The sequence below is a fragment of the Rissa tridactyla genome, chromosome 16, assembly GCF_028500815.1.
Source record: "Rissa tridactyla isolate bRisTri1 chromosome 16, bRisTri1.patW.cur.20221130, whole genome shotgun sequence".
NCBI lineage: Eukaryota > Metazoa > Chordata > Aves > Charadriiformes > Laridae > Rissa > Rissa tridactyla.
The window spans coordinates 8,233,927-8,248,887 of record NC_071481.1 but is presented as its reverse complement, the minus strand read 5'-3'; the positions used below and the strand labels follow the sequence as shown (position 1 = coordinate 8,248,887).

Genomic DNA, 14,961 nt, shown 5'->3' with positions numbered 1-14,961 from the left:
GGAGCACGGCTCCAGAGTCTTCAGCACAGAACAGGAGCGTTTTTAAGCGGTGTGTCTTTTTAAAGGATCCCGTGAATGGAAATGTAATCTGTCTCTGGGCGGAGGTGGTGTCAGCCAAGTTCTGAGTGCGACTTTACATATGAAATGTAAAACTCCGCTGGAAATCATGACGTGATGTTTAACCGTCATAATCCTGCAAACCTGCGCCGCTGAATATGAAGTGCATAATAAAATGTAATGGATGGCTTATAGGAAACCTCGCTCGTATGTAGAGTTTAGCCGTATTTCTGCTGATGTTTTTCTTCCTTCTCCTGCAGCTGAAAGTGCCCATGGCAGACAAACCTGGGAGCACAGTAAATTTCCGCAAGTTGCTGTTAAATCGCTGCCAGAAGGAATTTGAAAAGGACAAGGCTGACGACGACGTCTTTGAAAAGAAGCAGAAAGAACTTGAAGCTGCTACCACTGTAAGTGGTATTTTTTCCCCATAAATTCTCAGCGCTCCCTCTGAAAATGATCTCTTTTGAAGATGGCGGTCGATTTGGGGGGCATTTCGGAGTTCAGAGTTTCATTCCGTCACTGTGTCTGAGTATAATAAAAAATATCTGCCTTGATTAGCAAATTTATACCAGCCTCCTTTTAGGTTTTTAGGAGAAAAAGAGTAAACAGGGAGAACAGCAACTGTAAATGTAAAACTGGCTCCTTTGAAGAGTTCTGTGCTCTGTGAACATGTGTTTTTTAGAGCTGTTTTTGTTTTGCAGCCAGAGGAGAAGACGCGGCTCCATGACGAGCTGGAAGAGGCCAAGGACAAAGCCCGACGGAGATCCATCGGGAATATAAAATTCATTGGCGAGCTTTTTAAACTGAAAATGCTGACGGAGGCTATCATGCATGACTGCGTGGTAAAGCTGCTGAAAAACCACGATGAGGAGTCCCTCGAGTGCCTTTGCCGCCTGCTAACTACCATTGGCAAGGACCTGGACTTTGAGAAAGCAAAGGTAGGGCAGGAGCGGGAGAGGGAGATGAGGCTTCAGCGGCAGGGAGGGAAAACTGGGTGTGGGGTGTTTTCGTTTGAGGATTTATTTTTTCTTCAGGAACTTCTCTTCAGCATGAGGAAGTCATCCGCTCTTCCATGGACGTTTCATCACAACCTGTCCCCGCTCCCTTCTCTAATAGATTCTGTATCACTTTCAAGGGTGTCTCCAGTCGCTACTTGTTTCCAAATATTCCATCCAAGCTAACACGCTAAAAACGCTCAACGTATCCTATGGGTTTCTTTTTCCAAATAGAATTTACTTCTTGTCTGTAGTTTGTAAAGAGTTATTTCTTTATCATTGAGGGTTTGTATTAGCTACGAAATCTAACACCAAAAGTATTTAAATCTAAAAAAAAAAAGCCTCGTTAACTGGCCTAAAGCCCCACCTGACCTTCGGTGGATGTATTTATTTTGTGTCATCATCATCCCCAGCTATGCTGGAATGAAGCAGCTGTTCTGCAACTGCAGCGCTCCGGCGTCCTCCTCCCGATTTTCCAACGAATCTATACGTAGCACGGAGCGTTACGCACTCAATGAGCTCCTCTTGGCACAAACAATCCGCTTCTCCTTCGCCAAAGCCAGGCTTGGGATGAAAAAGCATTCGAGGGTTTTGCCAGAAATCAGTCGGACTCAGCTCTGGAAACAAACCGAGCTAATTGTTTTCAGCTGCTCGGGGCAGGGAGTTCCCTCACAGTCCGCTGGATTGCGGGGATCACAGCAGATCAGTCCCGATCCTTACGGGGAAACAATTTTCCAAACTGTTTTGTGGAGCATTGACCAAAACAGCCGCATTTACCACTAATCCCCCAGGCTAAATACCCTGCGCTGTTAACGCGGCAACGTGTGCGTTATTGATGCAGGTTTGAAAGTGCCAGAAGCAGGGATTAAATTTCTCCACGTGCTTTGGGAAGAAAACAGGGTCTGACTTGTAAGGAGTAGCTGAGGTCATGCTGGATGGGTCCTGGATGCTGGTTCGGTTTTTATTAGCATGGAAACACTGTAAAAGCCAACGGTTTGGTGGCACTGGCCGGTTCTGCGACCTCGAGCGGCGGCACTGTGCGGCGCGGAGCGTGCACGCAGCACGTGTCGTGTTACCCCTTGTGAAAAGCTGCCCGTGTCCTCTCCGTGTCTTCGTGATTTGTTATTTCTATCAAGATTGAGCGAGAATCCTTTTATTTATTCTCTATTAATGGGGTAGACGTTTTATTATGCGTTTTTATTGAAGCTGAAGTGTTAGTGATAGTTATAATTAAAGCTTCTGGACACGGTCCACTTCAAATATTTTCCCCGTCATTCCTAACTTTGGAAACATTTGCTCTCAGAGCTCAAACTTTCCAAGGCAAGGCCACGACCAAATTTTAATAGGGTTTTCTTGTTTGTTTAAGGGTTTAACTAGTTTTTAGTGAAGGGAGTGGGAAACATTTTATAAAGCCGCCCTGAAACTTTTTGTTTAAAACAGCCAGAGCCCCCTTTTTGGGGGGAGGGGGAGGCTTCTTAGAACATGGCGAGTCAAATTTAGACTAAAGGAGGCTTCTCTAATGATACTATTTCATGTCTTACTGCAAACTGATTTGGGTTCCCTCACATCACAGCTGCTTGGCTGAAAAGGAGCTTGTGGGATTTCATACTCCAGCTAAGCCCGTTAAACAGCTTCTTGCTGAGGGAAGCAGCGCTTCTGCCCCCGCTGCTCTTGCCTGACCCCGGCTGAGACAATTCAGGGAGGTAAAGCATCGAAACGACGTTTGCAGGGTTAATTTTGTGCCCTTTTAGCTTCCTGAGCCAGTTTTTCCTCGGGCTGAGGTGAGCATCCATAGCACACACGCTGATATGAAAAGGAGGGGCTCAGAGGTAGGGCAGGACACCCCTTTAGATCAGCTTAGCTGTAGCATGAAAAAAAAACACATTGAGGTTTTCGTTAGTGGATGGCAAGTTTGTTATGTACGTGTAGAGGGTGGATTATCTGAGTAATAAAAAATGCAGAGAAATTGCGTGCTAAGCGAAGGGGGTGCCCGCCGACTTGTGCCTCGTTTCCTGCGCATCCCGCGCCGCGCACGCTCAAATCCAACCTGGGGGAGCGTACGAGACCCAGCACTCGCTTCTCCAGAGAGCAGCTCTGGGGCCCCAGATGCATTTCTGGCCCAAAAACGCTGTAGCGCAGCCCCCACTGACTCCCCACCCGAGGGAGTATTTTCATTTTCTTCCAAAATACACTGATGGTATTTCTCTTGTGTAGCCTCGTATGGACCAGTATTTTAATCAGATGGAGAAGATTGTGAAAGAGAGGAAAACATCGTCAAGGATTCGGTTCATGCTTCAGGATGTAATAGACCTAAGGCTGGTAGGTACCACCTGAAGTAAGTAAGAGTATGTTCCCTTTCATGTCGCTGGAAGAGCCCTCACGCGAGAGCAGGGTTTTGCAGTATTTACAGCAGTAGTGGGATGTTTAGGGCGAGGTCTGTGCCCCTTATCCCAAAAGTCTGGCTGTTTAAAGGTAAGAAATCTCTCTCTTTTTCCTTAACGAAGGCCAAGGTTGGTAGACAGGCGAACTGCTGGTGCCGGGTGTTTTTTGGTTGTGCTTGACGTTAGGCACATCCCTGCACCAGCTTCTGGTGATGCTGGTCCAGCCCCATGGCACATGGCCGCAGACGCGCCTGAGATCTTTTCACGGGAGAGGTTTTGGGTGGTTTTCCCCCGCAGCATCCCCTGCGCTTCTCTGTGTCAGTCGCACTGCTTTGCTCTCTGTGTTTCCATGTGCTCTGGGTGTAACTGTTTCCTGCCAGCACTAACTGTGCTGATGAGACCGAAGCTGGGGTACCCAACAAGTGAGGGGAACCGGTTAGCGTGGCTGTAAAACCTGTGAGGGCTCCTTTTCATGGCAGTATGGATTTCATCGAAAGATGGTCCTGTATTAGCCTGCACTGGTAGCACAACCAGGCATCTGCCAGTTGTTTACTGGCCGTATTGCGCAGAGAAAAGCAAATGGAGTCTGGGATCAATCGGAATGTGACGATGGTGGGTCCACACTAAGCTCCAAAAACGACAGGTAGGAGATAACCTGGCGTAGACCGATGCGCAGACAGTGCAGGCAGGGACCTGCCCGTGTTGTAATCAAGCAGTGGTTTTGGACACAGCCACGTCGTTAGACCTGGGGTCTGGTACAGTGAAGGGTGTCTCTACACCGCGTGGTTAAAGGTGTGACTGCAGCTTGCACAAACCTTCCCAAACACCTGTAATTTCACCCAGGTCGGTGGTAAAGCGTGGCTTTAGCAGTGCTGGTCTTGAGACAGCGCTTGACCGAAGTCCTGAGCGGCTTTTACTCATACCTCAAATAGCTGTTTTGAAGCTGGTTTGGGGTTTTGTGGAGGCTGAAGTCGCCGTTGTGACTGCAGGGTGCACAAAGACATTACCCCGAAAGCTGTAATGAGGTTGTAGCGAGATGAAGAGACAGTCTGGTTCTTCTGGGGCTAAGTGGATCTGTGCAGTGTATGGTTGAATAGACACATCAAGCGGTGGAAGTGTTTTATGGAGTGACAGCTCCACCTCTCTCTGCAGGATTCCTGTCTCAGCCATCACGATCCCTGGAGTGGCAAAGCACCATCTCCAGATAAGACGCAGTCACTTCTTGCTTCTTTGTTTTCAGGGTTTCCTTTTTTTCCTCAAGCTTGGAGGAAGGGCCCCAACGAACAGCGTCAGTGACAAACGGATAGAGAGTGACAGCAGCCTCCCTCTAGTCCTTCTCTTTCTTCTGAACCTAGAAAGTCTGGGGAGCTGGGAATGTGCAAGGTGCTGGGGGTGAAAACGACTTGAATTCAGTCATGCCTCTGCAAAGTCAGGCCTTCACAGCAGCCTCCGTTCTCCACCAGAACTTGCCCCAGAGTCTGTACACCAGAGTACACAGCTTTGCCCTGTGCTACTGGGATAATCGTGTCCGCAACGTGACCCAGCACCACAAAATCTTCCCCAGTCCCCTGGGGAGCAGCCCCTCTAACACGTTGCAAGGGTGGGAGGATTAGGCCGTGTTCTCAGTGTTCAAAATGCCCCGTTTATGGTGCTTTCCTGGAGATATTTCTGAGCACGCGTTTGCTTCTTTCCTAGTGCAACTGGGTTTCACGGAGAGCAGACCAGGGCCCAAAGACCATCGAGCAGATTCATAAAGAAGCCAAGATTGAAGAGCAAGAAGAACAGAGGAAGGTCCAACAACTCATGACCAAAGAGAAGAGGAGACCGGGTAAAGTAAAAGCCAAGTTGGCTGCTCATTTCACTCATTTCACATCCAGTGGCCATCGTCAGAATCCCACATAAAAGGAAAAAGTCAGTTTTTTCCTAAGTGTAACGAGCAAAGGGAATTGGGGCCTGATTACGGCTGAGGCTGGAGAAGGAACAGACTTGCCATGGGTTGGCTGTGTCAGTTTTTCAGGGGCAAATCCCTTGGGTAAAAATAAACAACCGCAGGCCAATAGTGCTTAGGTTTCGCATTCATGCAAACCATATTTGATTTTGTAACAGGCTGCCAGAAATCTGTTATAACAAGTTACTACTTAGGAGTCAGATTTGCCATCCATTCTTGCATACAGCAGCATCCAATTTCAAGAGAATAGCATCTAATTTCAAGAGTAACCACGTTGTCTTTAGCTGTTAAAGTTGGGAGGTGTTAAGTCAGCAGGAGAAAGTGTCTTGGCGTTACCTTAAATTGCCACCAGCCCTTGAGGCGGGCACTACCTGAAGGTGAATTTGGAGTGACTGGGAAAATGAAGACTGGGACAAGAGCGGGGCAAGGAGAAACTCACCTTTGGGATTCTGTAATACTAAGGATTGTCAAATGAAAGTGCTGTGAAAACAGGGCATGAAGAAAAGACATGTAGACTTCGTTTTAATTATCCTAAAACTGGCGTCAGGAGGAGGTTAGGAACGTGGGGCTGCCTGAATGGTTCTGCGTCTAGACCAGGCGAGCACTGCTGAAATCTGCGCAGCAAGTGCGGCTTCGGGTTAGCAAAGGCGCGTTGTCTGCTCCTGTCCTGAACTTGGCAACGCACAGTATGTGCAGGCAGTTCCAGATCGCGAGAACACGCACTGAGAAACCTAACCAGGAAGAATCGCTACCAAAACCAGCCCTGGAAAATAGTGAGATCTTTTATGTCAAGGCTGTTTTGTAATAATAAAGTCAGGCAAGCTAGTTATGTCATCTGAGGCAGAAGAAACTCCAAAAGATAGGATTTCTGCACAGAATTGTGCTGAGGCTTAGCAGAAAAGTGTCGTCTTCTTTTGCTCCTCCTGTTGAACTCGGAGGCGATCGCCTGCCTGTGTTCCCCGGGGTGCTGCTGGAGCAGCGGGGATGAGCTAAGGGCGGTTGTGTTTGTCATCCGGCAGGTGTCCAGCGTGTCGATGAAGGCGGTTGGAACACTGTGCAGGGGGCGAAGAACAGCAGAGTGCTGGACCCCACCAAGTTCCTTAAAATCACCAAGGTAGGTGCCGACGTAAGGCTCACCCAGCAATAAAAATGCCGAGGTCTTGTCTTCTTGTATCTGTCCATCTAGGAAAGACCGTTGTGGTGTTTACAGGTCAAAACTTGGGATTTGGGGACATTTTAAATCCCCAGAGTTCGTACTGCGCATAAACAAAGCATAAAGGAAGACTGTTGTCTTCTGAGTGTTCCTATTTCGCACGTTCTATGGGAGGGGAGTGTGCACGCACTTTTTCTCAGGTTCATAGTGTCCTTTTTGTGACCCAGAAGTTCTCTTAGTTGGAAAATCTGCATTTTATTAAATGATAAAAAGAGAATGAGAGTCAGGATATCGCGCGTGACGGTGATGCAGCACAACGCGTGGCTATTACGGAAGGCGTCTCAAACACCTGTCTGGTGGAAATCCTTTGCTGCCTCGAGTTCTCAAGCCCCTGTTCTGACGCTGTGTCTCAGCAGAATGAGGATGCCACGTCAAAACTGGAAAACAAAACGTTCCTGTGTCACAGATGGCAGCACTTCAGGCTCGAAAGGTTCAAGTAGTACAAGAAGAGCTGTGGCCGCTTTTACAGTGTTTCTGGACTTCTGTGTGGTGCGGTTGCATCCCTCAGTTTGTGTTAAACTTTCACACCCACCCTCCAGATGAGCCTCTTCTCTAATCTAATGGTTACTTTACCATTAAAGCGGTGATTTTAAGACATTTATTTCAGGCCGCAGGTTAGGCAAGCTTAGCGATTTCTCCTTTTTTTTTTTTTTAGAGCTTCGGAACAGCTTTGGGGTTTCTCGCCAAGGAGAACTCCGTCTTTCACATAAATCAGGGTGTTTCCTAGTTGTTCCCTTGTCCCAGTTAATGTCACTCCCCTTGAATTTTACTCTCGGTGCCTGGATGCTGGGAGAGCTGTAAAGCAGAACCTGGACGGGCTGTAGCCCTTCTGCAGATCAGACTCAGTTTGTTCCCTGTGAAAGTCATAAAACAAGACTCCAAAACTTAATTAGCAGGAGGGATTCAGCTGGCTTTTGTCTGGGCTTACAGCTCATCTGGGAAAAGTCCTTCTACTCCGTTTTAGCACAAATACAGTACAAATAGAGCTGGCTCCACAACAGCTGCATTGTTGGAAGGAGAGGAGCTCATACAAAGAGATCTGCGGGGTCACAACCTCCTTGTCAATAAATTCACCTACTGAGCATTGTAAAATCAATGTTCTTGTCAGACACTGCTTTTCCCTCCAAGTTCTGCGACCTAGTGTCATTCTTCGCCCTCTGAATTTTGTTTGTTACCGTGCAGATTCCCCCCAAAGCCGTGGCTGGTGGGTGGAGTGGACAGAACCGCCCGTTCATCACAAACAAACTGAATGTCTTTCAAGTGCTTTTTGCTCCTTACGGAGCTTCGTAGGTCCCGATAAAAGGACGCTTCTGGTCATTGTGAATGTCTTTCCTTGATGCTTTGGAAGAGGTTGTTTGTGATGCCCTTTGTTGTTTCCCTCCTCTGTCTTTGGCTGGGGTTCAGTCTTCCAAAAACTTATTAAAAACATTTTGATATTCACCAGATGGGATTGTTGCCAAAAAATACCCCGTTTGTAATTAAGATGCACAATTTGCCCTCATAATGGTAGGTCTTGATGTGTTTTACAGCCCACAATAGACGAGAAGATTCAGCTTGTGCCTAAAGCCCAGTTGGGCAGCTGGGGAAAGGGCAGCAGTGGTGGAGCGAAGGCGAGCGAGATGGGTAAGTCAGGACGGGGCCTCACCCTCTGCTTTGCCACCTGCCGTCCTTGCCAAGAGCGGGTTTGGGTGGGAACGTTCTGCGTGTGACCGCCTGGCAAGCGCCGGGTTAAAGAGGGGCAGGACTGGCCTTTCCCCTTCAGTTCTCTCCCCGTCACTCTGAAAACGGCTGTTACTTAAATGATTTTTGTGATATCAAGGTGTCACTGGCTACTGACCTTGTTGTCGCTCTTCTCTCTGTTACTGTTCCGTTCTCGCAGACTCCTTACGACCAAGTGCCACTAGTTTGAACAGATTCTCTGCACTGCAGCCTCCAGTCTCATCTGTATCTGCCTCATCCGCATCCTCAGAATTAGATTCTCGCAGGGCCTTAACTAGGTAAGCGTCGGTCCGCTGGTGATTTTCCCTTCCGCTCTCTGTACGCCTGCGCTTTTCACTTGCTGCTCTAGTTGCCAGCACGCAGAAAGAAGAGAACTTCGTTGAGTTTCCAGGAATGGCTGGGTCTTTTTTCCTTGCACCGTGTACTTTGAGTTAACTTAAGACACATGCATTTTTTATAATATCATAGGAGAGACAGGTGGTATTAATTTTTAAAGCCATTACCGTGAATGTTTTAGTTTCCACTTCTCAGTCACCCTTTATCTAGAGGACACATTTGCTAATAGTTTATAACAGGTTAAAAACTCTTCGGATAAAATGTTGTAATAAATAGGTTGGATTCAACGGTCGTGGATTCAGCCAGGCTTATTTATCCAGAAAAACATGCCTAAAACCTTGCAGAAATTTCGCAGGGCTTTTAAAAACGCTCTGGCTGTGTCTGACCCTTCCCATTAGGTGGGACCCAGCCTGGCCATGCTTCTGCAGCACGCGATGCACGCGTAAGGCTGTGCAGTGCTCTCCCACACCCCCATTTCGTTGGCACTGCAGCCACTCCAGCTTGTAGCATGAAACATGTATTAACCCTTAATAATTTATTAACTCTAGACACGGTTTATAAATGTACAGTTCATTAAAAATGCCACTGGTTCTTCCTTCCAATACGCGCAGGCTGCTGGACTGTGTTCTTGGGTTTGTCCCTCTGTTTTCTCTCCTGTTTCACCTAAAACTCTGGCTTACCCGGAGATTATTCCATTTTGGTATCTTTTTGCCCATCTTACTCATTAACACGGTAATTAATAGGACAGATTCTTGTCACCTGTTGCCGGGAACCTTCACTATTCTGAAACTATTTTTCAATAAATGGGTAAAAAAATACACCGCTTATACCATTTCACAGTAAACCAGTGCCTTTACCTTATAAAATTCAGCATTCTACGTATAAAATGCGTGGTGTTAAGGATGTTAATTGTTTTTCCACGTGTTCTCCAGGAAGCGTTGGCTCTGCCTGTCCACTCTGTGGATGTTCGTGGTTGTGCATCTCTGAGATTTGCGTTAATTTGGATTATATCTTGTGTAGGGGACAACAGTCCCGCTGGGTTTGGGTTGTGGGTTTTTTTCCTGTAGTTACTATAAAGCTGTGCGGTATCTTTTCCAACGTTCCCAACATTGTGAGCAGGGGTTACTCGTTCCACAGCGTCTAACCCCTGCGTCTTTGTTCCGCAGTCGCGGGAGCACGGGCAGGGAGAAGAATGACAAACCTCTCCCACCTTCCCTCTCCCGCCCCAACACCTTCCTACGGGGCAGCAGCAGTAAAGAGCTGCTGCTCGACAATCAGGCGCAGGAGGAGCAGCGGAGGGAGATGCTGGAGACGGTGAAGCAGTTAACAGGCGGCATGGAGATGGACAGAAACAGCACAGAGGCAGAGAGGAACAAAGCCAAGGAATCTGGTAAGCGGCTCTTCCATGTTCAGGGAATCTTGCTGGATGCGTGAAAAGGCGTAAGGGAAAAATCTATCAGGAAAAGTGACAGGTTTCCGTGCCGCGGTGTGATTACTTGGCCCGCAGTGACGCATTGTCAAGCTGCGATAGCTGTGATCCGCCTCCCAGAGGTTGGTAGCACAACTGATTCATACAGCCTTGGCGTCATCTCCTCTCACCAGCTCCTCCTTAGGATTCATCGGGGTTGAAAGGCTGGAGACACCAGCAGAACACCACTGCGCCGGCGTTGTCTCGCCTGCTCGTATCCTGTCAGCTGTTGCTGCTGGTTTCTGGGCTCAAAGTCCCCAAAATCAACGTCAGTTCTGCAGAGCTGCTTCTTCAGTGGGCAGTAAAGCCATATCTACCCTTCCGAAACGTTTCCCAGGGCCATGGCAGTGATGTTGGTCTGGGAAAGGGTTGTTGCCAGCCCTCGCTGCGAGCAGGGCTTGGTGCCGTGTGGTGTTAGCACCCGCTGCAGTGGCTTCTCACCTTGTGGCAGCGCCCGCTTTCTGCTCCTGCCAGCTTGAGCTGATTTGTGTTAGCGAGAAAGTAGTGAGGGCACCGGGCGATATTCCCTGTGGACAGAACTTTTGCGATAAATACAGGGTTTTGCTTCTTATCCGGAAACACGAAGAAACTGCTACAGTGAGGAATACAACTGCCGCGACAAAACACGCGCTCATCTTGAAGCGTTGGGACTTTGCAAAGGACTTCACGGGGACCAAGGTTTTGGGGAAGTGATCAGGAGATTGCTTTGGGTCGCTGCCCATCGCAGTCAGCGCGTTTTAAATTTGCAGCGTGCTGTAACAGCTCAAAGTTTAATTATTTCATGTTGATGGAGTGCTTTGGAAGGTGTTGCATCCTATGTCACTGCCAGCTGTGTTTCTGCGAGGAGGTTGATTTACAGAAATATTGGGAGTTCGGACAGGGGGAAATGTCGCCAAGAAGTGACCTGTGCTTGGTGGTGGGACGGGGAACACGCCCTGCTCCAGTGACTTCTCTTTTCAGAATGTCATCCCTGAAAACGATGCTGATTTTCCTTTTCCAAATGCGGTTTTTTTCTTCTTATATTTCTACCAGCCAAGCCAGAAGCTCCCCCAGCTCCAGCCCAAGAAAAGCCTTCGCTATCAGAAGAGGAAATAGAGAGAAAATGCAAATCTATCATTGATGAGTTCTTGCATATTAACGATTTTAAGGTAAGCAAAATGAAAACCTCGCTTAGAAGAAAGGTCAGTGAGACTGGAGTTTTCTCTCCAGGACCGGTGTCTTTGTGAGCCCCCAGCTCGCGCAGAGGGAACAAACGGTGGGGCCTGTCGAAATTCAGGCAGCAGCAGCTCCATGAACGTTTTTAGGAGAGTAATGTCCCAAACTTAGTGTTCTGCCCTGTTGGTAATAGGAGAAATAGCCCAGCTTGTGTGTTTTAAGTAGCAAGATGTATGCGTATCTGTCATGAATCACTGAGCAGCTCCATAATAACAGCAATTTTGGAAGCAGAAAAGCTAGTGGGAAAATAAACCGAGGTTTTCATTCAGTTATCAAAGCATGTGCTGTTCTGATCTGGAGGCAGATAAAGCAATACTAAATATTGAACAAACCACTCCAGAGTAATTTTTAATAAACATTGAAAATTACTGCGCAGCTGTCATCGCTTCCTCGTTAAAGGTTGACATTTTGTTTTCGCTTGTAAATGGACTTTTAGCTTGTCCGGGGAGTTTGCAAGAAGTGTAACATGCGCTGCAAAGCTGATTGGGATAATCTTGTGCTGCAATAAATTTTAAAAACCTGGCAAGTTTGAAATGGCAGCACTAGGGAGTTCCTGCTTTGGCACCCTAAAAGCAGAGTTCCTGTTTGTACTTCATAGGCCTTCCAGCTAAAATTGGAAAGAGGAACATTCTTCTGATGGATTGTTTTGGTTCACATCTAGTTATCAGGAGAAATTATTAAATCCTGGTTTGGAGGGGAAAAAAAAAAAAAATACACTTTGATAGGCACTGTCGCCCAGCTTGCTGGCCCGGCAGATCTCGGCAGGAGGGGTCGGGGACGGCGGGGCTGGTTAACAAAGGAGTCTCCGGTCCTTTTCTTCTTTCTGCGATAGACTTCAAAGTCTCGCCCCTGGCTGGCTGGGGCTGAGGGGCTGCTGCAGTTTCTCTGCGTGCGAACGCAGCAACATTTTTTCTGGCTGGCTGGAAATAGAGTCGAGTTGTGTTAGACAAGTGCACCTTTGGTTAAAAAAGTGCATCAGACTGAGGCGTCTTGTTTGCATTAGGGGGTTACTTGAGAGCTGTAAATTCTCAGCGCTCTTCAGATGCGGCGTGTGACTTCTGACTACTAATTCAGCTTAAACGCTCATTAATAAGGCCACGTATGAGCGCGTCAATGTAGTATATAGCAGAGGAATAGCCGTTTCTCATGAGTTTAGCCTTCAGTATTTAACCTGACTGTGAATTAAAGCTGCTGAGCTGTATGCCGGCGTGTAGTGACAGCGGGGTCGACCAGCATCGTGTTCACCTGTCTGTCCTGGAGACGCCGGGATCCGTCAGGCACGTCTGACGGAAGAGCTCTGACCCGAGCGTGGTTTGGGACCGCCAGGCTCGTGACCTGCAGAAAAAAGGCGTTCGGGGCCTGCAGAAATGCGTCTGGGGCTGCCAGTTCTTGATAAGTAAAGGCATAACCTAAGACAAAGAGCAGATGTCTTTAGTCAGGAAGCCTGCTGAGATCCGTTGGGCTGAACCTAGAAGGTCAGTGAAGATCTGTGCTGGTGACAGTGGAGACGTCTGAAGTGTGACATTGAGCGCTTCTCTGAAGGTCTCCAAGGGTGTTTTATTTGCTTAGGTTACAAAACGCACATGCCAGAAAGTAGAAGCTTTATAAAGAGGAAATTTTCCTCCAAGTGCTCCCCACCTATTTTCTGCTTCTTTACGTGGTGTGGGTTTGTAACGCGGGCATTTCTGTGCCAGATCAGATCAGCAGTGAATCCAACCCAATGTCCTCTTTTTGGCTTGGCTTGATATTTGATGAAATAATAGGCTTTTCGGTGGCATCCAGAAGACAATTCCTGTCCTTTCACTGAGCAGACAAACCTGTACCCTGGAGTGTGATTGTGTATTTTAAAAATTCTCTTGCCTGCCTGATATTCAGCCTGGAGAAGTGAAGGCTCCGGGGAGACCTTAGAGCCCCTTCCAGTCCCTGAAGGGGGCCCACAGGAAGGATGGGGAGGGACTCTGGATCAGGGAGTGTTATGACAGGACACGGGGTAACGGCCTCAAACTGGAGGAGGGTAGATTTACACTGGATATCAGGAAGAAATTCTTTGCTGTGAGGGTGGTGAGCCCCTGGCCCAGGTTGCCCAGGGAAGTGGGGGATGCCCCATCCCTGGAGGGGTTCAAGGCCGGGTTGGACGGGGCTTGGAGCAACCTGGGCTGGTGGGAGGTGTCCCTGCCCAGGGCAGGGGGGTTGGAACTGGATGGTCTTTAAGGTTCCTTCCAACCCAAACCATTCTGTGATTCTTTATAAATTCTCCTTATTATTATTATTCAGTTGCCATCTCGGTGGTGATTTGTGATGAGCTTCCACAGCCTAGTTCAGCACCTTTGCCTGGCAGCTTCACTAAATACTCATTCCCCAAAAACCCCAAAGCTAGCTGTCTCTTGATTCACCATCAAAAAAACGCCACGTGCCAGGTGCTAAGCAGCGCACCCTAAACTATCTTATAGTAGAAAACATTCTGCTGCCCCGTTTTTTGATGTTTTCAGTTCAGGCAAATGGTCCTGTGTGTCGTTTGAACAGGAAGCGATGCAGTGCGTGGAGGAGCTGAGCGCCCAGAATCTGCTGCCCGTTTTCGTGCGCGTGGGAGTGGAGTCGACGCTCGAGAGGAGTCAGATCACCAGGGATCACATGGGCCAGTTATTACATCAGTTGGTGCAGTCGGGAAAGCTGAGCAAGCAGGATTTCTTCAAGGGGTTTGTATTCTGCGCCTAGAAACGGATACTTTTCTTCATTGTTCGTTCCAAACGAACACTGCGTTGGAGAGGAACGATTTCCCACCTCGCTTGGGTACCCTGCCTTCTCCACGCGTCCGTGTTGAAGGCATATTTTCACCGGGTGTATTTATAAGTTATATAATTACTGTAATACAGTTTTAGGTATTTCGTGTGCTTTAGCGAATGTAAATATTTTTGTATTTATGTTAGTGTTTATTTCTAAGCAAAGATGTAGGTGTCTATTTAAACGTGTGTGTTTAGATTTCTGGTTTGTGACGCGTTTGTCAGTGTTTGCCTTTTGGCAAATCACTAAATACGATTAGCAGAGGAGGAGGAAGTAAACAATCTTCAGGTGACATTAATGCCTGGAAGCTGCGTAGCCTCAGGTCCTGTGCACCCACAGAACCGCAGCCGCTCTCCACTGGTAAAACAGCCTTCGTCCATATGATGTAATGTCTCAGGACAGCTCAGTTTTAAGGAGCAGACGTGGCCTCAAGGGGCTGAGAAAGGAGAATATGCGCCAGGTGCGGTATCAGGTGGGTTGCACCTTCCTCCAGAGATCTGAGTTTCGGCTGCTGGTTCATTTCTGCTCTCTGGGTTTTGCGTTCCCAGCCTGGATTTGAACTGGTGTCCAGTTGTAAAAGGATCCGTGTTCCCAGGGAGGTCCCCGGCACCACTCGGTCCTCGCAGGATGATTAAAACGGGGATAACCACGAAAAGCAGCCAGCGGATGAAATAAAGCTTTCAGATACTGAGTTTCTGGGCCGTTAGCCCCGTCTTGCTGCTTTTATTTGAATCATATCTCCTCGTGGTACCGCTGCCCGCTCCGATGGGGATCTCCCTGCGCCCGTGTCCAGCAGTGAATGTCATCGTGATGCGATCCAGTGGCTCACAGGAAAAGTTAAGGCAGCC

The 14,961-nt window shown here is 48.1% G+C and overlaps 1 protein-coding gene across 1 annotated transcript in view; it reads left to right on the top strand.

Annotated features, from left to right (window-relative positions):
- The window catches only part of EIF4G3 (eukaryotic translation initiation factor 4 gamma 3), a 112,434-nt gene that overhangs the window by 88,017 nt on the left and 9,456 nt on the right, over nt 1-14,961 (top strand). The window contains 10 exon segments of the mRNA XM_054222094.1: nt 318-464; nt 759-995; nt 3,267-3,371; nt 5,129-5,261; nt 6,401-6,495; nt 8,124-8,217; nt 8,474-8,591; nt 9,816-10,039; nt 11,150-11,265; nt 13,856-14,028. Coding sequence (XP_054078069.1) covers nt 318-464; nt 759-995; nt 3,267-3,371; nt 5,129-5,261; nt 6,401-6,495; nt 8,124-8,217; nt 8,474-8,591; nt 9,816-10,039; nt 11,150-11,265; nt 13,856-14,028 — 1,442 coding nt within the window.